The 26683-nt window shown below is 36.0% G+C and overlaps 2 protein-coding genes across 8 annotated transcripts; one reads left to right on the forward strand and one right to left on the reverse strand.

The window, feature by feature from the left end:
- Positions 1–10998, reverse strand: LOC114534856 (heparan sulfate 2-O-sulfotransferase 1-like). Of its 3 annotated transcripts, none has more exons than XM_028556331.1 (5): positions 10752–10998; positions 5061–5144; positions 2391–2616; positions 1496–1698; positions 1–1022 (listed from the first exon to the last, which is right to left on the reverse strand). In XM_028556331.1, exons 2-5 carry the CDS (start codon positions 5128–5130, stop codon positions 352–354), a joined length of 1170 nt encoding a protein of 389 aa, XP_028412132.1. In that variant the 5' UTR covers positions 5131–5144; positions 10752–10998; the 3' UTR covers positions 1–351. The 3 variants fall into 3 exon arrangements, with proteins under 3 accessions (XP_028412132.1, XP_028412133.1, XP_028412131.1); XM_028556332.1 differs by lacking the exon at positions 10752–10998 and adding an exon at positions 7868–7995; XM_028556330.1 differs by lacking the exons at positions 5061–5144; positions 10752–10998 and having other exon boundaries at positions 2391–2815.
- On the forward strand, positions 5679–26369 carry LOC114534857 (heparan sulfate 2-O-sulfotransferase hst-2-like). Of its 5 annotated transcripts, XM_028556337.1 has the most exons (7): positions 5679–5842; positions 10417–10514; positions 12303–12375; positions 14032–14195; positions 24596–24650; positions 25860–25990; positions 26109–26369. In XM_028556337.1, exons 1-6 carry the CDS (start codon positions 5784–5786, stop codon positions 25978–25980), a joined length of 570 nt encoding a protein of 189 aa, XP_028412138.1. In that variant the 5' UTR covers positions 5679–5783; the 3' UTR covers positions 25981–25990; positions 26109–26369. The 5 variants fall into 5 exon arrangements, with proteins under 5 accessions (XP_028412138.1, XP_028412135.1, XP_028412134.1 ...); XM_028556334.1 differs by lacking the exons at positions 24596–24650; positions 25860–25990; positions 26109–26369 and adding an exon at positions 20488–21515; XM_028556333.1 differs by lacking the exons at positions 24596–24650; positions 25860–25990; positions 26109–26369 and adding an exon at positions 17342–18057.
- Positions 26370–26683: the final 314 nt, after the last annotated feature.

Here is a 26683-nt window from a genome sequence, read left to right on the forward strand (position 1 = left end):
ATCAGTTCTGTTAAAGTTAATAAATATTACGTCATTTTATTAATAAAATGGCTAGGGGTAATTGTAACCCCTAGCTCAAAATATCCCAAACTCGTGTTTGGTTTTTTTCAATCTTAATTAAGACCGAGGGAAAAAGCCCAGTAACGAGCTGCGGAAATGCAACATCCATGGGGCGACATGTGAGGAAATAATACAAAGATTACTCGCGCAAGATGACAGACATTAATAGGGAACGGGTGAGTATATCCTGGATCGCTCAGAAGACAACTTGCATTATAAAAAAATAGAAGTTGTTTACTACACTTCGACTTCACCCGGCCTCTTCCAATGTCAGATTAATTTGGAAGACGTTCATTTTATTTTTATTCCACATTGCTCGGCTTGTTTAAGGAACAAAGTTTTGGCGTAATTATACAGTTCAATATCTGCATTGTTAACCATTCTTAGTTTGGCCATGACACTATCACTAATTGGTTTCCTCTCGACACCGACTGTTACGAATTTCTTGCCTATTATCTTGTGATATTTTGAGATAAAGTTTGGCAAACGTTTGTGCAAAACAGCCGTGAACTCATTTAAATATTCTACTAAACCAATACTGCAGTAATAACGAAACATGTTGGCCTTCGCTTGCGACAAGGCTTGGCTGGTTCCGTTCTGACAAAACGTATCTGGTCCGCAAAAGAATCTGGTCATAGTGTTCCATTTACAACCTTCGTACTGATTTTCAATGCATTGTTCCAGGGTCACATTCCAATGACCCAAAGCTTTCAACTTACGAAGCTTTTCCCCCCAACGATTTGGGCTTCTTACATAATAATAATGAGATATGAAACGTTCTACGGGTTCACGAAGTAAATTTATATAGGTATGTTTCATTTTAAGGCCCGAGTTAATCCTGAAGTAAAAATGAGAGATTGCCAAGTGACGTCTGCGTTCTCGTAGATCCTGATACGCTTTGCTTTGAATGCGTTGCAGTATTGGATGAGATTTCCTTTGGTTAGACCATTCTTCCGTGGCTTCTAAGACAGAAAATATAAAAGTATTGATTGTGTCTACAGGCTTTCTGAGAATAAAGGAAACTTCGTTTACTCCGTTTTGCAGTAATAATCTGTCTTGCTAAGTCTGCCCCGAAGCTTTTTTTTAGGATTGTGGATCTTAATTCTAAACTAACTCGGACCGCCAATCATTTTGACAATTATATAATCACAAAGGACGACAGAAAAATTCATGATCAGGCTGCGTGGAAATGGAATAAAATCCCACGTACGACTGCAAAAAATGAGAGATTTATAAAACATCTATTTCTTTGCTAAAATTTTGATATTATCATTTCTCTACATTTACGGGTGTAATTTCGCGATAGGCAATAAAATTATAGGCAATAGCCAATGTGCTTTATACTTTTTATATATTCTCGTACCTTCAAATACGATTAAGAAAGGTAAGTTTATAGGTAAGTTTCTACTTATACTCAGTATTAAAAGATTCTCACCTTTCAATATTCCATAATTAAGGCTCTTACTACAATTTTCAAGAAACGAGGTCATAGTTGTACTTGCTGTTTTAAATATCCTGTTGTAAAGTACCACCTGGGGGTATAATGGTTCACAGCTGTGGTCAGAGACATTAATCAAATATTTACTAGCAATTGTTTTGTTCCAAAACTGAGTAGAACTCCGATTTCTCTTCGGTAACCTATAATAAAAAAAATTTGAATTCGAACTTAAATTAATTTTCTTTCTTTCTATAGAGTTTCTTCATTCTGCTTTTAAAACTAAAAGTACTGTTATTGTGTCATAATCAAGGTCGCTGGTGTAAAGTATACCCATTTGCCCGAGTGGCAGGAAAACTACGAAAAATGCCTCACTTGATACGAAACGTCCAACTAAAAACTGAAAAATAAACTCAAACTGAAAATGTTATGCAGTGGGCAACACCGGTACAAAATAGACTAATAGCTAAATAAATAAATCATTTCCTTTTTACTCTGCCTATAAGTTTGCTATGAAGTTTACAAATTGAGAAGCGAATAGCTTGGCCTTGTTTCCCGAGGCTCTACCGTCCAGCACGCCCACGAGTATACCTTTCGAATATGCAAATTTTATTCGCTCAGTTGTTTGTCTCATGCAGCTAAGCTAAGCACTTTGAGTACAAATATTGGACGAACTATAGACCGTAGTTCGTAACCGTTGCTCCTTGTGTCATCTTAAACTCCCTATGTTGAGAGAAAAGACACGTCGCTTTACGCTGATTGAAGCGTTTGGCTGTGTATCCGTGAAAGCCAGATCGATTTCAACTATACCAACTAGCTACCAACCAAGCTATTAATATATAATTATGTAAGCTGCTTTACTGTATACTTATTTATATATTGATTTCCTATTTACCGGTACTTGCGTCTTTTGATCTTAACAATATTTTGAATTTCGAGGACATCGATATTTTTAGTTTTTCCCAGTGACTTTGAATCCTCGAAATTTTGGAACGATATTTGCTTATTGATTACGATCCCCTTCGGTTCATATGTTGTGGCTGATGTGACCGATTTCGTTTCTCGGAACCGTTGGCTTTCGGATAAAAGTGATTCCTCAATATAATCCCAAGGAAAATGGACTAAAAACGAGATAATAGAAACTTTAGCTACCGCACTTTTGCATTTTTGGATAAGTTGTAATCCTGATAAGTTGATATAAATATATTTAACTTTCCATTCGTTAACACCATGGAAACACACACATAGCGTAGCCAGCAATTTGTCCCGCCATGTAAATTTCCAGTTATTATAATTATTCATATCTTTATCAGCCTCGTACCCAGGCGCTTTGTTGGAAAACATAAAGGCTGCATTCAGCGTAATATAGAGATCTGTGGCTGAGATATGCGAGCGCGCAGGGGTGCTTGGGGAGGACGCGGCCTTGCTCTCCCGTCGCGTCCTCCCAAGCACCCATGCGCGCTCGCACATATCTCAACCATAGATCTCTATATTACGCTGAATGCAGACTTTATGTTTTCTAATAAAGCGCCTGGGTACGAGGCTGTATCTTTATTATTTTATTGTCTAATTTATTGTTTTTACTGGCAATGAACATAAAAATATTAGCGTGTAACGGGGAAAATTGTGAGGCTAGCTACGCAACTGAGCACACAAGTGCATCAGAAGTTTTTTTGTAACTTTTTAGACGAGGTAATGTGCGCCTTTTTAACAATTCCAGACAAATCCAGTGGACGCAAAAAGTCATCGGTTGTGAAATGTTCTGAGCAAACAAATGGCTTTGTGGAGAGGGCTCAGTGATTGGATTTGCCAACGTTGCAAAGTCTACCTAGTTCTTCATGCATTAAATGGCTTGGACTGCAAATCAAAGTTAGGTATTGAATGTAAATTTGTTTTATTAAGTTTTTTGATATCGATATTGAGTTATTCTCAGGTGTGTTGGAACAACCGTATGCGACACATCGAACGTGGATTTCGTAGCAATTTTATTTCACAGGCTGCGCATACAGGGGCGTAATTATACTAGAACGATAATTGCGAGGTGTTATATATTCAGTTTTGTCCGACGGTTTTCTATTTAACCATTAACTATTGAACTTACAAAATCCGTCTTACTGAACTGAATAATAAAGAAACACCCCAAACAATTGTCGTTCTAGTCACGTCATTGTGCGCATACTATTTCAGAACTTCGTTTTTTGGTATGTTCAATTTGAAGTATCTCTAAAAGAATCCAGCCAACAGTTGAGGAAACAGTTTTCGGAAATTTTAACAATAATTTTATATAAACCTTTGACAGATTACTTCGCAATGCAAACGCAAAAGTTGGACAAATGTAGCCGGCGTACAATAATTTATTGGATGTGATATAAACTGACATTGCTATCGTAAGTCATTTAAATTTGAAACGAACGCTTCGTTTGTTGTCATGTCTCTAATTTTTTAAATCATATAAGTAATAGAAAATTTACCAAACTAAACACTTTTTCCTCTAGAATTATTATAAACAAACATGTAGATAACGCGTGTGTTCTGATTAGTCGAAGCCCGTGTGTCAGTGCGTGTTCTGATTGCATTCGCGCGCTTTCGTAAATTCCCGCGTGTTTTGCATGTATCAGCCCATCCAAATACGAAAATATTAGGTAATTGTTTACTAACCAACAGTCTTGGAATGATCGATTCTTCATCTTTGCAATTTTTTGGAAATAATTGTCTTTGAAAGTGTACGATAATTGATTGGACCCCCGTTACTTACGTTAACAACATTGTTTCCTATTGGTCTACCTCCTCAGCAGGCCTTTTTCGGGCAAATATGCCACGGCGGTGATATTTTGCGGGTAGCCTATTAGCTGAGACTGCCAAACTCGTTTGTCACCGTAAAATCTCGGGATCGCATCGGTTGAACGCCAATGTGATATATTCATAAACGAAAATAAGTTTGGAGTTCTTTTTTGCATAAGTTTTTTCAACGCAAGTTGAAGCTTAATATATCCTAATCTTAAAAAGCCTAATTTACACTGATCGACTAATTATGTACCTTATCTACATCCAAAAGCAAGTTCATTTGACATTATGTAGACCCTAAAATTCTGCCTAAAATTTTCGGCAAACTGTGAAACAGCATTTTGTGTTATAATTTTTTTCTGACTATTTCATATAATGTTGGATGCATATAAAAATTATTAGTTTTAGGTTCAAGTATATGGGGTGTGTTGTTTGCTGTCCATGCATGCTATAAACCTAAGAAAAAATACCATAAATATAAAGAAAATAAATCTGTGCTCGACTATTATTTTTTAACGGGCATCCAAAGCACGTACATCGTCCCATTTGCAATCATTATACATCTATATAGCCAATCACAACGAAGAACTTGTATGTTTAGACATTTACATAACTGAATGTAACGTCGCATACGTCCTTGGTGCATGTCAACTAATAAACGCGCGACTCTTGGATTACAAACTGATTTATAGAGCATGATTCAAACCGAAACCCTTGCTCTATAATTACCGAAATTGCGTTACCAGTGTATAATCAGAACAGTGTTGAATACTTATCTTACAGTAGAACATTATTCCCAACATTGATAACATGAATATGCCGGCCAAATGGCACTTTCTTGGCCTGAACATCGTGGGTGGTTATTCTGAAAAACAAAAAACGCCGACTTAACCTTGGCGTTAACCTTGGGCCGTTGTAGTGCTGCTGGGCTAATAGAAAACAAATCGAGAACGATATAATTATTGATGCCTAAGATCTAAAATCCTCTAAATGACTTTCGGTCGCAAAGTCCACTTCGACAATCGACATTATATGTTATAAATTTTCGAGGCACTTTCATACGCCCGGTTCGAAACGGCCGTAGGAACATTGGCGGCCCAAAAATGTTGTGAAGTCTTATTAAGAATTGTTATTATACAAACTAAATCTTGTCAATTTATCCAAAAATGATAAATTGGAAAGCAAGAATAATTGAACTCGGCGAATTTTGGATAAGATGTGAGCAATGGATGATATGAGAAATCCCAATTGCAAACAGAGAGACTCGTTGGAAAAACCTCGATGGCGACACCATCCAAGATGGCGCCCATGACGTCAACGCGCAGCACAACTAATTTGCAATGGAAAGAGACCGCGCTTGTTTGAATTTATAATCAGTTGGAGCAACGTGCGGCACTCGCTTTAATACGATTTAGCTTACGACGACAATATCATTATAACTTCACTTTACATGTCACGAAGAAGATGGATTAGCTATAAGCGTAAATTCTAAATAATGTTATAGATGTGTAAGAATTGCCATATGGCCCTCCCTCGTAGCCTAAACGAAGAAGCGAAAGGAAGGTACAGTAGAAATTATTTGTCGATAAGCAGATATAATATTTCATGCATTCCTTAATAAACCTTCTGATTTGCTCGTTTCTAATTCGAGCCCAATCACCTAGGGTTGGTTACATGAAAGCTGGATAGCGCTCTATCTATCAGATAGTGGATTTTCAATCGCTCTAAAATAAGTTTGATTAAACCTAATCTTGGCTCTAATCCAAACTCTAACTCTAACCCTAAACCTACACAGCTTAAAATAAAGAGATGCTGATGTTCAGTAGGTGTAAATAGTTTCGAGAGGATATAAATCAGTGCAGCCAATAAATATGATACTAGATAATTTTATGACTGCATGCATGGAGGCTTCTATAAGTATAACAATATAAGCAATGAGCCATCTTCGTTCCGGTAAGTGAACAACACTTCGTAATGTCTGAGTCTGACAATTTGCAATAATATGCATTCTTTGGAGATACTTAGTTGCTCACTTTAAAAGGTCATGAAAGCAAGAAGGACACTAAAATTCAGCATATCTTTCAACAAACGAATTATTGATTGAAAATTTATGAATTATTATCCATCTATCATTTTGTGAAGTATACTGTATGCAACATTATCATGAAGATACATATAATTTGCATTTCAAATCGGTATGTAAGTAAATAAGCAAATTGTTATGTTGATAAATGCCTAATAATCTCCACATGTAGTTATACTTCAAGGACGGTTGTACAAAAGCTAGATATAGCACTGATTTTTCAATCGTATTAATACAGCTACGAAGCAAACTCTTATTGAAGAGGAATCTTGACTTGGGAATATTAATATATGGGTAAACTGGGGTATACTAAACCTCATTTAAGTATAAGTATAATATTCTTTAAGGCTGTTTGATATATTACTAAGTAAACGGGTATAATTCCTCACGAAGCGACACTGCGACAGCATTCTGCTTAATTATTTATTCAAACCGTAACCAACCGAGATATTTGCATAATCAACAAAGATCAACAATATAATTTTTTATTGCACTTACTTGTATATATTATACTAATTTATAAAATTGACAACTATACATGCATAGGTGTTGGCCGAAATGGTATAGTAGTAATAATTGCTTTCAATCTTCAATCAATCTCTGTTGAACAAATCGCCAGAGTTTACTTTACGGTTACTCATAATATTTTCAATTCATACTGTAGCTATATATTATTTTATTGTCATGGGTACTGAGAAAGCAGAATTTGCTTCTTACAGGGGTGTTAAGCATTTGCACCAGCTCAATGAATGAATGAAAGTTCTCCCTATAAAAAATAAAACTCAACCTAAGGCTAAGCATTCAATATTTGATTTGTCATTGTTATTTTGGAACTTAGAACCGATGACTCACAAAATAAGACACAATCTACTTGCATCAAAGGCAATTTTTTTACGTAATTTCAGTATTTGAATATATAGAGCATAATAATAAAATGATAATACTAATTTTGTATGATATGCATAACAGAAATCTACTTTAATATCAAATGTAACACCAAGTGTAAAACCTTGACGGCAACTATAGTAATTTATTCCACTTGTTTCCAAGTTTTTATTCCGTAATGAAACATCCAAACATCCTAAAGCTACCGACTTTTTTAACTCTAATGCGTTTCAGAATTATAAAAAAATAATATATGACTTATTGCAAATTTACAAAAAGATATAAGTAATAAATCAGTGTGTACTGAGTGTACTGCATGCATTGTTCTTTCGCAAGTCTATTTTGTAAAACATTACCATAAAATACCTGTTATTATGATTCAGCGACATAAATATTACACTAAACACAGGCTAAAACTAATCAGTCGCTATATAGCCTAGTAAAGTCGTCGTATAATCGGGAGTAGTGCATGGCAATTGATTACTGGTTTGACAGATCTAGTATATTTATCTGATATTCTGTGTACATCAATTGGCAATCGAGCCAAAGTTAAAAGTTTTGAAAACGTCCTCAGATTTGAAATTAAAATAAGGATCGAGAATTCGTTGAAATAACCTTACCTTCAGATCATCAGTGACTAGGGCACATAATTTCATTGAAAAGCTCAATTTAAACTTTAAAATTGACAAAAAAGTACGCTTTCATTTCAGAAATTTCACATGTAGCTAATTGATAAATATGTTGAACCGAAGACAGTATTGTTGCTCGATTGAATGTGGCGCTATTGTCGTATGCGTGTTATCAACAGGTGCTATTTATATAGCATGTAAAGACCAATTTAATTGCTCGATTTTTCGTATACGATTCTAAGATGGCATTTGTAGGTGGTAATTGATACTTAAACTCTTAAAGATATTTTTCTATGCCAGAAAATATCGACTTCATTAATGGGTAGTTCGTGTAGACGTCATGCATCTGTTTTGTATAAATACAGGGTGGGGACGCGAACTACGAGAAATTCGGCTCTTTTGCACTATTTTTACTGCATCAATAATTTCCCAATTCCTGCATGCACTTTCTAAACGCGCGATTCTGTTTCGTTTGACATATTCGTCTATATAATAATTAAAAAAAACTTTCACGCTTAGATGAATATTAACATACTCCTTATCACCTATATCACCATACTGCTTACTATTTTTATTCTTTTTTTCCTTTTTTTATATATATACATATTAATATACCTTTGACTTTGTATCTTTTTATTATAAAAAAATAACATTCGAACTGACATTATATTTAAAATCAGTAACTATTTTAGTTCAGTAAATTAGGGGCCTAAAATAAAAGCCATATGGTTTCTGGTAGGCTCCTAGCCCAAATTTGTAAATAAAAAAATTTTATATCATCTTTATATCATGTAGATATTGGGCGCACTTATTATATATATATATATATATATATATTATAATATATATATATATATATAATATATTATATATATATATAATATATATATATATATATATATATATATATATATATACATACATAGTTCGATCATCTAGATGGTTTGTTGTCTGTCAGACATATCATTCGTCAAGACCGATAATCTGTCTGTATAATATGAATCTGGTCATTGATCATCGAGATACTGACAAATGATCGTATAGAACAGTAAACATCGTCGATGGATCACGAGAAATGAAAATTAGGCTTTAACCTGGCCAATACATGTGCATTTGCGTATAAACAGAATACAGAGTATTTGCATACTATTAGGGTTCCATCATCAATGAAATTAGAAAGATTTTAGGGAAGGCACTTGTTTCAATTCGTCAGAAATCGCACGCAACAACACCATGGTGTAAATTTGCAAGGCGGGATTATCGCCCTCTTTATATTAGGCCCTATTAATTTTGGCCTTCACATTAGGAGGGATAGGATGGCGTTTTGGGCCCAGTCCAAGCGGTCCACGCCTGTTTACGAGCAATCCATCAGGCCCAATAAGACGTTTAAATTGCCTCTATTCAGTAACACATATCATACAATCAATAAAATTTTGAAATTTTCTACTTATCTGTAGGGGCTATAAAAATATGTCGAGTGTAGGAATTAGTTTTCTTTGTTCAAGGGCCGTTCAGCAGAAACCTCAAGATGAGTTTGAAATCTAGTATGTCGTACGTCTCATTATCTTGTAGTTGTAATTGCGGCAGACAGACCTTCGTACATACTACGTAGGTGCCGGAATTTTACTTTATGTGCCGACAATGTAAAACACGGTTGAATAAAAGCATATAGTTAATATTATATATACCTGTTATAATAACCATGATAAAAGGTGTAAAGCTGATAATGGCCCGATTTATGTCGACATATTTATTCGTGTGACAGATTATTCGCCTAAGTATAAACAAACGACAAACTATCTGAGAGACGATAGTTCGAATAAGTCAGACGAAACAGCATCGCGCGTTTAGAGAGTGCACGGGGATTTGGAAATTGTTCATGAGGTAAGAAGAGTGCACAAAGGCGGTTTTATCGATTTATCGTGGTTCTCTGTTTCCCCACACACCCCGTATTTGTATATTAAAAGACGGGTGATGCGTCATAACGAACTATTCAAATTCTTCTAAATAGACGAACTATGGGGATAATTCCTGTTGACGGATGATCCGTCTGTTTGCCCGTGTTTACAGAAGAAATAGCAGACGTATTATCTTCGCTTCCCCAAGTTCGTCCATACGTGTGATCCGTCTCTAGTATAAATCGGGACAAACAATGCAAGTATTATGAATATTTGGGGGGGGGAGGCCACATTCAGCGGAACAACTTTAACGCATTGTATTTGGTAACTTAACACCAAGTATTGGATGGAATGGAAACATGGCCATCTCGATCGAGTGTCTTATGAACTATTGAACTATGTCTCATAGTAAAATAATATATCAATCCTTTGGGAAAGCATTCTTTTAGTTATGTAAATTACAACGTTATCGTCGCTGTGTACAGCGTGATTGTACGTTTGCGTGATTGTACGTCTGCCTGATATGTTGTCTGCCTGATATGGCCGCATGCATGACATTCAGACTCTGATATATATTGCCGAATGCTTAAGTTCTTAGCCGTGTCGTTTACAATAATCATGAATGTTTCTCGATTTGTATAGGTTTTACTACGCTCAGACGATGAAATATTGTTTCTTTTACATCATTGGTTTATCGCTGATCATGTCGGTGCTATTCTTGATGCTATGTGTATATTCAAGTAAGTAAAAAATCGCGCTACTATATTCCATACTATATTTAAAACGTATAAACACTCACGTTATGGATGATACCACAATAATTACCAGCTGCGGCCTGCGTGGTCTATTAATAATAATCAAGGTTTGGTTTTCCCCATCCTGACGAAGCGAAGTTGTCAAGTATTTAAAAGTGTTTAATTTTTGCGATGAAAAGAGTCTTAAGAAATATTTAGTGTGAATTATTTGGACCCGCTCACCATTGCCGGTTTAGTCTGATTCCGTCGCCACAGTAGATGCCGTTGGATTACGTCCGCTCAGCTATAGGAGCCCCATTCGCGCTATAATTTACGCATTTAGACAACGTTCACACGGGGCAGGACGAATTTGGGCATACTCCGCGTACTCCAGTTTGTCAGATTTCCTCGTGTGCATGCCAGTGAACTCTCTATATACGGAAGGCTCGCTCTAGTATATTGCATAATCTAAAAGTGAAGCCAAACATGGCGGATCATGAAGGCTGCTTGGGTACCGAACCAGACCTCCACGCACGAGCGGTTAAAATTTAATATGGCGGCAACGTGTAGGAGTTGAACTCGGTCAGTTTTGCAAATACAACAAAAATATACAGCATAAGTTACCTCTCCAGAAAGAGTAACATTGCCAGGTAAGGTTTCAACAAATTGTATGTATTCATTCTTAAAAACTTTGTTTTTAAAAACTTTGTAACGTCCGAAATGTTAGCTTTTTTATTTTTCGTCATATGGTTTTATAATTTTATAATTTCCACATGCGTGATTCGCGCATTACGCTTCGTGGAGGATTGGTTCGGTACCCAAGCAGCCTTCATGATCCGCCATGTTTGGCTTCACACTTTGAACTGGAGCGAGCCTTCCATATATATAGAGTTCTCTAGTGCATGCTAGAACACATAAAACCAGTCCATATTTACCGTGTGAACACCTGAATCGAACGAATTCGAGCACGGCTCTAAATTCGTCGGTGATAATAATTTCAGTGATTTCCTGAGTTCAGTAGGATTATATTGTAGGTTAAGATGAAAAAATGACAAAATAAACAACTTCAACGCGTCGTTTATTACTTCAATAAGTCGCCATTTCAATACATAGATATTGCCCAATATTGCAAGTGAAACGCATGACATATATGACTTATATTAAAACTGAGCTGTTTATGCAAAACTTTAGGGAAGTCAATCGCAGCATCATCCATAATTTATATTCATATTTATTATATGGCACGCGGTCTCGTGACTAAAATGGCGTGCGCTGATTGGTTTCTTGCCGGTCTGGAATCTCCCAGTATTGAACCGTTGCCGTAGTAACGGTCCAATTCTCATATTTCTGAACAAAAACAAGCTTGCACTTTTATTTTTGACACGAAAAATATCGACGGAGAATGGACGAAGAAGAGTATTATTTGGTACATGTGAATATTATATTTATTCATCTTTGATTTTTGTTTATATTACTGTATCATTCTTATTTAACGAGTAAAAAGCAAAGTTTGGAAGCAACTTCAGTGCTTGCTTGGCGACTGGCTGGCGAAAGAGCCGGCAAGAATGCTGCAGCGCATTGTATAAATAAATAAACTAAATATTGTATGCCATAAAATAAATCCCTTATTAACCGAATACGTTCGGTCCGTACTGGAAAAATATCAGACCTCGGTCTTTTATGTACGGACCTCGCTATCGCTCGGTCCGTACTGTCAAGACCTCGGTCTGATATTTTTCTAGTACGGACCTCAAATTCGGTTAATAAGTGGTATATATTATTTTTTACCTTTAGGTCAATGTTCATGGAAACAAATTAAAGAACTATCCGTACAGCGTGGTTATTTTATTACTTCAAAGAACTATACGTAAGTCAGGTTATTTTCACGAGATGTTCCGTATTAACAATCTGAATTCTCTACTATCTGAATTCTAACCCGAATCATAAACACGCAGAGCATAAACCAAACGCTAATCTCATAACTATATTTCAACGCTAATTATTTGACGTCATTTCTGGAAATTTATGTGGAAAAAGCCAATTTTCTTACATTAAGTATAATTATATAGATATTTTTATTATATGGATCGTGGCATTTAATTTACTGAGAATCAAAACTCTCCTAGAACTCATGCGCCACTACATCCGGGGTACAGTGCGCCTATTTTCCGTATGTCACATATGGGGGTGACATAACCGTATTTATTTATATTAGAGGACAGCTTAGAGGTCAGAACGAATTAATTTGTGGTAAATTGCGGCTAGTATAAATACTGGATGAACATAATAAACACGCCAAAATTGGGCGGCCCAAGCCACATAATCGCCTGGATGCCCGCCTTACTGCAAAAATGCGTCCATTTTCAATAGTCTCTTATTCATGTTAATTACACGAATTTAAAGCGCCTATATCACTTGTGGGATCTTTACGGATCTGCAAACTTATAACTTCTATTACCATTCTTGATGTAGTCAAATAGTTTCGGAAATATTTACATCTAAACATAGCGATTTGCAAAAATTTCCATCGTCCTCGGGGGCCTGGGACTCAGGAAACGTGTTTCGCGGTTTTCCAATAACGAAGATTTTGTAAGAAAACACGTTATGCCAAGCTCAGCATCGAATTCTTTTGACGGCGAAGGCTCCTACGATTGCCCTGGTTATGAAATGGACCTCATCTCGTTTGAGTTTTGGGGTTTTGTATTTTTTCACAATCTCTGAACCGTGTTCAAAGCAGTCTTCAGTGAAGTGTTCAGAGCAAACCACTGAACCAAAACTTGGCGTGCATTGAGCTTTTTTGCGCTTAATAAAAGCCAACCATTTCTTTCGCCTGCTCTTCGCCAATCGTCGATCATTCTCCCAATACGGTATGCGATGTAAAGATTATACCCTTTACCGAATTCGCCGTGTTGCTAGCTACAGCCGTATATATACAACGCAACGTTCCGGCATTTTTTGAAGAGCGCAAAATATTTATCACAAGTAAAATTCTATAATATGTTTACATTGCAAAAGACGGTGTGTTTGCAAATCGTTCCTGAGTCCCACTTTCCCTAACACGACGGACTTTTTTTCAATAAAATGCAAAATCGCAATGCAAAATGCAATGGTGTTTTGTGTTTCACTGTAAGCGTTTAACCTTCAAAAGTTACATGGAATACAGCATATGTAACTCATTTCAGCAAATATATATATATATATATATATATATATATATATATATATATATATATATATATATATATATTTAACCATCCATTACTAATCTAATGTACCTTTTAGCCTGTCCTCCCGATGCACGGCTCCCCCCCCCCCGCCTTTTTATGGTCTGACTGCGTCCCTGCAACAATATCATGCAAGACATGTATAGTATCTAATTATTTAAATGTTTGTTTAATGAAATTTTCTGTTGTCTCGAGGCTTAAACTGTCGAATTCCTGAAATCAACCTGAAAACCAATTCCTTGAATTAAAATGAAATAATGTATTATAATAGAAATGAACAATCGTCTCGTTTTCTTTAGATCCGTCTCACGATCACGGGAATTTGGAGATTTGACAACGCAAAGCTGTGAACCATTACATCCACGGGTGGTATTTTATAACAGGATATTCAAATCTGCCAGTTCAACAATGTCCAGTTTCTTCAAAAAATGCAGTAAACGACTTGGCTATATATTTACCAAAGGTACTTTATAGCTGCAGTTATAATATAGGCAAATGCTATTAAATTTTTCAGCCTAAATTTAAATTTTACAATATTTTACGATATTTTACAAATATAGAGCTAGGTTGACAAGGCTTATTGCAGTAGTCAACAGTAAATCTTGCGAAAATCCTCGCCACTGTATATCTGCCGCGTGCGATAAGGTCTATTATGCCCGCTAACTCTCTCTTAAGATCATTTTCGTATTTTTGGGTTAACAATAATATGGCATATTAATTAGTTACTCTCAAAAGGGAGCACATCTAATGGGTGATCTTACAATAAACATACTTGCAGCCTGGGAGGTGAGTCCGTGATTAACCCATGCACCGAGGGCGGCTGAAGGTTTTCCGAACTGGAAGGTTCATGTCTTTTCGGGAAAATGTGTTCTAAAAGTTACGCATTGGGTTCGGCAGGTGGGTTCGAGTTTGAACACGCCTGGTCTTAGCCAATAGAAACACAGCTTTTACACTGGGTATGAGATAAAATAGAAGTGATATTTGCTGTGAAAAGTGGGGATTGTATCCGTGATGATTGGTTGAATGCAAATCAGTTTATGATTGACCGGCGGGAACAAAACGACAGAATTTTTTTCAAATTTTGCTTTTGCAACGCACTGGGATTATGCAACAAGGCAATTTTTTCCCTTAGAACAAAATTGTAAAATTAAAAAAATTCGGGAAATAAACTTTCTTTTCACGGTGTGCGGCGAAAAGTAAAAAGCGCCCAAAGTAAACGTCAAAAAAGGACAGAGAAGGTTTCGTTGTTCTACAAGAGAAGACATAGGAAGAAAAAAACCCTTTTCATTGCTATATACAAAAGAAAGTAAGTAAAAGTATATAACTTTGCAGTATAACGTCCTGATTTTAGTACAGCACATATCAAAATATCTCAAAAGATTTATTTTAATGATTACATTACATTAACGATTTTTCTCTCGACAGATTCCAAAGAATGAAACAGGCAGATAATTGGATACCTGTTTCCGGAATTCAAAAATCAACAAAGTTGGACGAAAGCTTTTTGTAATCATGACCAGGAAGGTAAAGCCTTGTTCTCGCTGAGGGCTTATCGCGATAAAAGCAATAGCGATGAATTGTGATCGCGGAAATCGGAAATGATGAGTGCGAGGTTGAAATACGATCTCAAAAGGATGATATATATGTATAGTATTGTGTAGCTATATTTGGACTTCCTGAAGTTTACAGATGTTTTAATGGACTAGTTGTGGAGGCTCTTTTCATTTGCCTAAGCCATTTTGCCTATTCGTGCAGATACGCAAACCTTGTACCTAAATTCGGACGACCGGTAGCACAACTCTGCATGAGAGCTAAGATGATGATTGACTATATGATATGTATAGTTAGTTACCTTCTTCTAAAATTGGATCAACCCTGGCTATCTCCTGCAAATCTGCAAATGTATGCGGCAATCATTCATGAAAAAGGGGCTGCTCTTAATAACTGCAAGGCTTTACTGACGGACCGTCAGGCCTATTTGCAGACCAAAGGGGGATCAGAGATGGGTTTATAATGGCCATAAAAAGGTACGCGCTCTCAAGTTTCAGTCTGTCGTGGCACCTAATGGTATGATCGCAAACCTGTATGGCCCTTTAGAAGGACGACGACATGACAGCAGAATGCCAACTGGCCAAGATTTATGCCTGTATGGGGATGATCCATCCTATCCACATCGCCTACATTTGTAAATTGTAAGTTGTACATTTGTGCCTATATGCAAGACGTGCGGGGATCGCTTTGAAAGACGAGGGCTTCAATCAATCTATGAGCTAAGCTCGAGTATCCGTTGAATGGGTCTTTGGTGGCATGGCCAACTATTTCAAATTTATTGACTTTAGGAAGAACATTAAAATTGGACTTTACAGTGCCCTGTTGAGGAATGCACTTACTTGCCTTTATGGCAACACAACATCGTCATTCTTTTCACTTACAACCACCAGGTCTGAATGAATATAATGTATAGTGTCTGCAGAATATGTAAAAGTCAGAAATTCGGCTAGGGATTTGGGAAGTTATCTAAAGCAAATTTTATCATCAATTAATAATGTGAATTGAATAAATGAATCAATTAAATTATTTAACAAAAACGTTGTAATAAGTAACTATTAAAAAATAACTAACAATTAAAACCAATTATTAACTGTCAAAAATTTCTAACAACATATGAACGTTTTAGGAAAATAAGTTTAATATAATATTCATACCATGTCATAATTCTTATTACTGTATGTGCTTTTGCTACAAGGGTTACCAACAGTTTATTTTGCTGCTGCAACATAGCTATCAGAACGATAATTTGTTTCTAGCTCCTGCTTCTTCTTTTCTAATCCCAATCTCTTTCTCTTTCAAATTTTGTCCTTTATGCTTCAATTTCTATTGTTTTTCTGTTTCTTTCCCTCTGAGTGCGAACTCTTTCCTTTTTAACTGAATTTCTTCTTTCCTTATTGATAGATCTTGATAATTTTTATCCCAAAGATATTCAATTGTGTCACCTGAAGCTCTTTCTTTCTTTTCAAACGGACACTTTCTTGGTCAGATTCCTTTTCCATGGTCTGTGAAAGTCTCTTAGTTTTTCTCACGCTCTCAGCAATTGCTCTTTCTATCTCAGTATTCATTTCCTTAATATCTTCCCGTTTAGCAAGCTCTTCTTCTGCTTCTGTGATTCTTTCTATGATATCCTCCATTGCATCAACGAACTCATGTATTCTCAGGACTTATTCCACTTGCCCTTTCCTCTGCTGCTATTTTTCTTTTGTGATCTCTAATAAGTTTTGTGACATGCTCGCGCACTGCTCTTTGATCAACTGTAAACCGCAGCTTTGTGATTTAGTTGTATCAATTTGCAATCTTCTTCCAACATTGGGTAGGTGTATGTTTTATAACGGCTGTTCTCTGGTTAGGTATAGGTTTGCCCGGGGTTTTTCAAGCGCAGCTTATAGTTGCACTACAAGAGAAACCTTCCTGTGTGTTTCCGGAATATAAATAATTTCTTAGCTGAAATTGGAATTGACGTTGTGCATGTAGCTAGTGCATTATTTTGAACCTAAGTAATTTTTATACGCATGCAAGTAATGCATAATTTTTGTGTCTGTTTCTTCTGATTTTTAGATTTCACTGAAGAATGGGAGAATGAAAATATCTCACACCCAATACTAACACGTATTCAAGCACAAATTGCTCGGAGCAAAAAGCTAAATAAAAAACTTATGGCAGTTGCTCATCTGTATTTCAGAGAAGATATCGATTCAGCTTACATTAATTTGTTACGAGAACCTGTCGCTCGTTTTATATCGCATTATTATTACTGCAGAAGTCCAAACCGGTATGCTCACAAGTTGAAAAGGTTAAAAGAATTAGGCCATTTTAATGTCACCATTGAAAAATGTCTAGAAAAACAATACGAAGGATGCGTATGGAATCATATGACAAGATTCTTCTGCGGACCCCAAGCATTTTGCAAAAGTGGAAGTGACGAAGCTTTAGCGGCAGCTAAACACAATATGCTTCACTACTATGCAAGTGTGGGGATTATGGAATACATTAATGAGTTCGTTATGGTTTTGCATAAACGATTGCCCGATTTTGTACTTCCGCCCCCTAGGGATGGAATGCGGAAAAAGAAAGTAACAAAGGGAGTAACAAAAAATGGAATAAGTGAATCCACAAGGAGCATGATTATAAATGCCAACAGAGCTGATATTCAGTTGTACGAATTTGCGAAAGATTTACTTTTTAAACAAGCGTTGAATTGTGGAATCAAAATTGTTACATGATGTGTTTTTTGTATTTGTAAATAAATAAATATTTTTTCGCCCTATTGAGAAAATTCAAATGAAACGGCTTGATCAAGTAAATTGAAGCTTAAAGGAGGCCGCAATTTAATCTCGCAGCGTCCTTCGCATGTGTATTTTGTTTCTAAAAATATTTATGTTATTCAGCCCGAAATGTGCCCGCTTTTATAACCGAAGACATGTTTTTTTGTCATCCGGACCAAAGTTACCGTTCAATAACGTGTCTATATTTTAACCTCGAGTTTTTTCACTTTTTTGAAGACAACAAATTGAACAAAATACGCCAAAAAAGTACAAATTCTAACGATTATACCACACAGATGCTTACGTCATCTTAGAATTTTAATAAATTATCTTGGTGGTCCACTAGAAATTTTTGAGTGGAAAATGACATGTAGGAATCTTAAATCACTATAGTTACTCTGACCAAATCCACGTAATGGTGGAAAGTAGATCATTTTTGTGAACACGAAAACAAACTAGGTTTTAACTGAAGAACGACGGAATAAGTTTTATTTGGTTCTAAATAATTTTGCTTCGGATCGGAGCTGAATTTTTGCCTCGGATTCGTGAAATTGTTGAGGGCATCAAGGGTTTTGCAAGCCCCTTTATTTACAAAACATCACAATATTTACTATTACAAAATAATTGTGGCGATTAAGGCCGTCAAATGAACAGGGGCATACTCTATCAGTATGAACTGGGTACAATTTTGTGCGGAATATCTTTTTTTCTAAATAGTTTTTATCGCTTTTTGTTCGTTTGCCATGGTTTCCTTAAGAAAAAAGATCGGTAAACCATTGAACAAAGTTTAAATTCTAATCATCATCATCATCAGCATCATCATCATCATCATCATCATCATCATCATCATCATCATCATCATCATCATCATCATCATCATCATCATCATCATCATCATCATCATCATCATCATCATCATCATCATCATCATCATCATCATCATCATCATCATCATCATCATCATCATCATCATCATCATCATCATCATCATCATCATCATCATCATCATCACCACTGTCTTTATTTTCCTCTTTATTTTCAGTTTCGTGGTCGCTTAAACGCCTTTCAATAAGAAACTTTCTCTTATCAGTTGCAGCTTATATTGCTTTCTTCTGGGTCAAAATCATCATTTCTAAGAAACACATATTTTGTCTCCATTAATTTCTTTTGTATTGGATCTTTCTTTAATTTTCTCATCCACAAAAGGCGCTCTAAATAGATATTTTCAAATAAGCTTTCACTTTAGCAATAAGCTTTCACTTTGCTCATCGTAACCTCTGTTTATAAAACTTTTTTTCATTTTCTCGAACACTGTGTCACTTCTTTGTTTTGCTTCTTCTATTAGTGGTATCCAGGGATCTATTTCTTCTTCAGATTCTAAGTCAGTGCTGTCGAACCTCCAGACTGCTGAGTGCATGGAAGAGGTCGAGACATCGTCTTGGAAATCTCTTTCTTGACTGTCCGAGTCTGTTTGAACACATGTTTCTTTCTTGTTCTCGTAGTGCACAATATTCCCGTTCGTGTCTTTGCTGATTGTAACTGCGGCTAAAGTATACCTTCCATAAAATTGGCAGCTCCTTCCCTTAGAACCGGCAGAGTTTCAATAGCTTGTTATCGAGCAGCAATTGACTTTTATGAGCAGATGAGCATCTTCTAATAAACTTGAGAAAAATTCATACTAAAATGACCCATTGAAATGAGGTGTTGTTGTTTCTTTTACCATGAAACTTACTATTAAGTACACGCTTAAAACAGTTCACAAGTCGTGCGTAAATAAGCCTTCTGTGTAGTTACGCAAGAGACCTCAGACTGCGAAATACGAATGGGTTTGGGTTGATTAGGGTTAGAGTTACGACTTGCAGATTGTTGCGCATGGTTGTGACGTATGCGCTTTCTGTGCACTTACGCGTGAAATGTAACAAAGTGCACTATATCGGGCGGAGGGGGGGGGGGGTAATCTATTCATCTTTTATGGAACATTCCATCTTCGACCTCATGAAAACTTTTTTACCATTGCACTCATAAACATTCATCCCCGAGCTGCCGGGCGAGGGTACTAACTCCGCCAGGAGATTTTAATTACGCCCGGGAATGGAAATGCGAAATCAAAGTTTTCCGCCATTATGTCTTGCATTATGTCATAGATGTTGGGCGTTTTTGTAAGTTATGCGCATGCGCGAGTTTAAGACGAGTTAAAACTGGTAACAAGTAAGCGTTTGGAAGCGTGCGATTTGCTAAATTAATATTTTTGATCGCGTCAGCATAACTGATATTTTGAATTATAAAACTTTTTTTAAAATATTGGTTTCGAAAAGTTGTTGTCCCTAGATGCCTCAGGAGTAGAATTGCATTGCAAGTTGGAAGGAAAGTTGCATAGTTTAACACGGCCTAAATGCGAAATATGTAAAATTTTAAGTATTTGAATTTTCTTCTGCCTAGATTTCACTGAAGAATGGGAAAATGAGAATATCTCACACCCAATACTAACACGTATTCAATCACAAATTTCCCGGAGCAGGAAGCTAAATAGAAAACTTATGGCAGTTGCTCATCTGTATTTCAGAGAAGATATCAATTCAGCTTACATTAATTTGTTACGAGAACCTGTCGCCCGTTTTATATCGCATTATTATTACTGCAGAAGTCCAAACCGATATGCTCACAAGTTAAAAAGGTTAAAAGAATTAGGCCATTTTAATGTCACCATTGAAGAATGTCTAGAAAAACAATACGAAGGATGCGTATGGAATCATATGACAAGATTCTTCTGCGGACCCCAAGCATTTTGCAAAACCGGAAGTGACGAAGCTTTAGCGGCAGCTAAACATAATATGCTTCATTACTATGCAAGTGTGGGGATTATGGAATACATTAACGAGTTCGTTATGGTTTTGCATAAACGATTGCCCGATTTTGTACTTCCGCCTCCCAAGACAGGAATGGGCAAGGAATTTGTAACAAAGGGAGTTACAAAGAAGCCGCTTAATCAGTCCACTAGAAAAAGGATTATGGACGTTAACAAGGCCGATATTGAGTTGTATGAATTTGCGAAAACCTTGTTTTTTAAACAAGCCTTGAATTGTGGTATTGAGATTAAAACCTAGAGTAATTTTACATTCGTAAAAAAATTAGGCTATATTGCAATTCATAGTTTCTTGCGAAGTAAAATTACTGCAAAATGACCACCACGAGAGAGAGAGAGAAGGCCGTTGGGCTACTTCTTCCATTGTCATTCCCCTATGAGGGCATTCTACTATATTATTTACAAGCAATTTCCTTTAGTAATAATTTAATATGGTAGAAAGGATTTTCTAAACCGTTCGGTTTTATATTAATAATAGAAATATTTACATCACAAGTAAAAGATTTGTTTCTACATGAAATTTATTCCTATGCAAGCTTTCAAAAATGCCATCGGTGAGTCTTCAAAAGTAAACATATAAATTTACCATATGATCGGAGTAGCACAAGAGCAATTACGCATTTAAAATAAACGACAACCACCCGATATCTCGCCACAAGGATCAAAGAACACACCTCCACTGACAAAAACTTACACGTCTGTAAACACCTACAAAACCCCAACTGCAATTCTAAATACACCCGGTCCTGCTTTTCTATCTTAGACACTGCTAAAACTTCCTTCTCTCTCAAACTCAAAGAGGCTCTTTATATTCGTAAACACAAACCAGACCTTAACAGACAGGTTTAGCATTTTAATACTATTTTCCAGCTATAAATAATTTTTGTTGTTGTTATGTTCTGTCTTTTGTGTTGTCTCACTTAGTATGCATATTCTGTATCCTGTTATGTTGTCAATCATATTTGTAAATAATCTAGTTATTCATTGAGTATCACCTCGCTTGTATATATTTCTACTTTATATAATTCACAATGTAAATAATCTATTCATTCGCACTGAAGATGGCTTATAGTTAAGTCGAAACATGTTTGCTTCAAAAAATTTTGTCGTTTATTTTAAATGCGTAAACATATAAAATCTTACAAGTATGAGTCGATATCCATCCCTTCTTGCGACTATAATTGCATTCACAAACTATAAAAAGGGTCAGTTTTTTTTAAAGGCTAAAAAAATAGTTCAAAAAATATTATGATTCCTTTGAAAACACACTAAGTAAGCACAAAAAGTACAAAAAAATTCCGGAGCCGGAGGGCGAAGGAATGCGCGTGAAGTACTGCATCGCGGTTGTCAGTGGTCATTACCATTGGCCATTGGGACGATGGATATATGGCATCAGCATTCACTTTTTTGTCAAGAGCAAGTCCTCGAAGAATTATTATATTGCTCAGTGGTCGTCACTCAAATAACCAGGAATATTGAAATGCCAGGATGACAGTCTTGGCAGGTTTGGCAGGTTTGGCAGGCTTGGCATCATCATTACCTCATTCTGACCTCATTCTGATTGTTTTTGTGTATTATTATGCGTGATTGTAATAGCATGCTGATTCTCCACTTTGCAAACAAAGTAAAAAATAGCAGCTGCTCATAGTTTTCGCAGCTAAAATTTCTGCTGAATTGCTCAATGAAAATTGCTCAATGAGCACTATTTAATTAATAAATTGTCGACATGTACGGAACCTAATTGAATATACTATAAAACTAAATTAAACATTTATATTCACCTTAGTCGCGCCTTGTCATGAATTTGGCATATATAGGTGTAGCTTAGGATTTCGAATTAAACTTACTATCTGAACACACTGAACAAGTTTTTAAAGCCCGGTTTACACTCTCGTCCAAATTCCTGTACATACAGGAAAATTTGTATTGCCTATTGGTAGATCTCAAATTTTGCAGGGAGTAACGGGATGAAGTATCTCAGTGTTAACAACCACTGCTTTAGCTTCGCTGAATGTTTCTACTAAATACTTTGAAAATTGAAAATAGGATTTCCCGTTTGACAAATACAGTTACTTAGATTTAAACAGCGAGGGCTTACCCACTGAGCTATATTAAAATTCCTGGAGGACCGGCTCCCGGCCATCACAACTAATATCTGAAGTTTGTGCTTAATATTACCTTCCAACGCGGATTTTAGCCTTGTAATTTGTAATAAAAAGATCGGTAATTTGTGCTTCATACAGATACCTTTCATACAGAGTTTAGCCTTATTCTAGACAAATAGTGCAGGCGAGCGTTAGGTGATTTCAGCACCTCTCTGGTAATTAACTATGGTAATACCTGCACCTATATAGTTTGTCCCCTATCGGTGTGAAAATTTGCTATGCTTCATTCTGTTAACTTTTTATTTTGCGTAACTACGCCCACAGACGTTCTGTCACAACAGGGGGAAACTCCTGGATTAGAATTCAATCGCATTCAGTAGTTTCTGTTATCACAGACGCTAGATCGTTGAGCTAGGAACGGAATAGGAAGCAGCTAGGAACGGAATTAAACTCTATATAAGAGGGTAAGAGGATGTTTTCAACACGTACGGATGACGGATTGATATTTAGGGCTGCTTTCCACTTATATACGCGTTTTTTACTCGCGGAAACTTTAAATGCTTCCAAATTGTTAATATTTAACAAATGGTTATACTGAAAACATAAGTTACTTCGATTTATTCACCTAACGTCTTGGAATATTGATAATGCAAAGACTCAGGTGGGTATATTAAATGTAAATGTGATGTTGCTACTCTGAGTCACCAACCGGGCAAGCTGAAAAATTAGCTTGACCACGGTGGGAATCGAACGCGCGACCTTTGGTTAGCTAGAGCAATTGGACTAGCAAAGCAAAGGTCGCGGGTTTGATTCTCACCGTGGTCAAGCTAATTTTTTACCTTGCCCGGTGGGTGACTCAGAGTAGTCTTGGAATATATTTAGGATTTAGAGAATTTTCACTTTTACGTGCGCGTGTACGTGCGTATGAAAAACACGTAAGTGAAAAGCAGCCCTTACAGTCGAGCATAATGTATTGTGTAGTTTTGAACTTGTGTTATATAACGACATATAAACCTCATAATAAGCAATTTTCTACTAATTTTCTCGTAGTTTTACACCTTTAATTGCAGAACTCAAACAGGTTAAGACAGGTTAAGGCAAGAATTATTCTAAGGTGCGGTGATAACCAGTTTGCATGTGCGGTGATTTTTGCGCCGGGAAATCAAAAGAGATTTTGTGCAGTGATGAAATGCGACAGTTATTACTTAATATCAAGTATGCATAAATTATGGCCGCTAGTCAATAACTTAAAGTTTAAGTTGTAGAATCAATACATGAACTCATGCTGATTGAGGGCACTCAAAGCTTCTCTGCACGAAACAACGTTGTATTTATATACATAAATTTTTACAATTTCATCTGTGGAGTGATCAACTTTCCTAACAGTAATTCGTAAGATTAGCTCGTAAAAGGCCCAAACAGGGCTCTTTTTGTCTCTTCAAATAAGCAGTTTTTTCTGAAGCTACGGAGAGATTTTTCACTTTTGATCTTCAAAACAAATCATCAAAATAAAATTGCAATCAGTTTAAAATTGTTGATCCAGTTGACGAAATGTATATTATTCATACCTTTCTCCTAGACCTCGTGTTCGAGATATGGCAGAAAATTCTGAACCATCAAAAGTATATCGGAAGGTATAATATACTCGTACACAATTAAAAATCGTACAAACTATAATTCTACCTTTCGTTCTAACCTTACTATACCCGTGTCCATCTCTTAATATCTTCGGTAATTCAAACGGTTGAGATGTAATTGTTGTGGGCTTGAGAAGTGATACATTTCGTGTTGGTACACTTCATCTAACGAATGATGTGACGCAAATCAGTCCACAAATTTGCTGAAAAACAACATTCGACGTTTATTTCTGGTATAGCTAATATTTCCATCATTCACTCTCACTGGCACAAAAATAATCATAAAGCTAGTGTAAACATTGCCCGTTCAATTTTGCTGCAATATACCATGGCAGCAATTAAGTAATGGTTTAAAATCGAAGTTTGAAACGGTTAAAGTAGTACAAAATCTTCAGACACAAAGAAAATTTTTTTTAAATAAATATTAGTAATATTGAGAAAGTTATTTTTCTCAAATATTATTTTATTCTGTGATGCATCAAATTACGCTTTCAAAAACACTTTTTGAAGTTAAAGCAAAGGTGTAATAGCCTTGTAATGCGTTGTTATAAAAAGCTGAAAATTATACAAACCTGAAAATTATAATAGTAGCTACAGCTCATCTTTACCGCGAAACATATTAATACGAAATAAACAAAGTAAACACCTACCCTTTGAAAACACTTCTATAAGCTTGCAGATTATGAATTATTTCTCTTACACGGCTTTGTTTTGACTGTAGTCCATGTTCATCTTTGCTATCATTCTGTCATCCTTCATATATTTTTTTCAAAAAGGTTTACGAAATAAGAGTTAAATTGCTGACATTCTCATTGAAATTCAAACTTTCTGTCTTAGCCAATCAGAACATTTGTTGATTACCAGTTGTCACTCGCGCATGCGCGTAACTTACAAAACCACCCAACGTCGACCGTCCATGACATATAATTTGGACAGCTTTAGATTCAGCTATGTTCTCCCGGGTTCCGGGTGTAATTCCTAATCTAAAACGACATAAAAATTTTGCTTATACGAAACAATGCAAAAAATGAGGCAGTGAATAACTTTTGGCTATTCATTTATAAAGAATATTTTTACATAAAAATCAACTAATGCGATTGCTTAGAGTTTTAGTAATTTATTGTGACTTACCCCGAATTCGCCACTGATGATTAAGGACGTGTGCATGATGTTGTTTTTTCACTTTTGTGTAATTCTGTTTTGAAGGAAAAAAAGAAAAGATTCCCGCAATTATCCTGCAATGTGGAGCATACTATGTTGTAGTATTTCAAGAACGAGAAGAGGAACTGCTATACGCATTGAAAAATGCTGCAGAGAATGGATATAAAAAAATGATTGTAAGTATAATGAAACATCTGCATAAAATATGTCACTGTAAATGTGACGCATGCCGGATTCGTTGGGTACATGACCGTGTTTCTTGAAGTATACTTCGGAATTTTAACATTTCCTTAGAGTGGAGGAACCGCAGTGGATGCCGTTGAAGAAGCTGTTCGTATTTTGGAGGATGATCAGTATTTTAATGCTGGTCGTGGATCATTAGTTAACGTTGAAGGAGACGTAGAATGTGATGCAATGATTATGGATGGAAACACCATGAGCATTGGTATTTTTGTGTATGCGTAAATTATGTGCTTTCATACTACAAAGTTAAATATGTAAAAAACCGTGCAATATCTGTGTAGCAAGAGGGACGGCAAGAACGATAATTGAGGGGCGGAGGCAGATATTTATATCTTATTGTTTATATGCCGTAAGAGCAATTGATTTCAAAAGAGGTGAAAATGCAGTGCACGAATGTATGAATATTGCTCCCTACAAATTATTGCTCTTGCGGCGCTCTTGCACAACATAACTTCCGTTGAAGAGCTTCTTTGAACAACTATTATAAGATATGGAAATAGGGGCAGTGCGCAAGGTACCGATTGAAAACGTTTGAAATCATGTTTCTTTATATAGATGCAAAATAAATTGCGTAATTTTTTCTTGTTAAAAGAAGAATTATTAATACATTCACGTTCGGTATTCTG

This window comes from Dendronephthya gigantea, unplaced genomic scaffold (assembly GCF_004324835.1).
Source record: "Dendronephthya gigantea isolate DGI-Jeju-01 unplaced genomic scaffold, DenGig_1.0 000108F, whole genome shotgun sequence".
NCBI lineage: Eukaryota > Metazoa > Cnidaria > Anthozoa > Malacalcyonacea > Nephtheidae > Dendronephthya > Dendronephthya gigantea.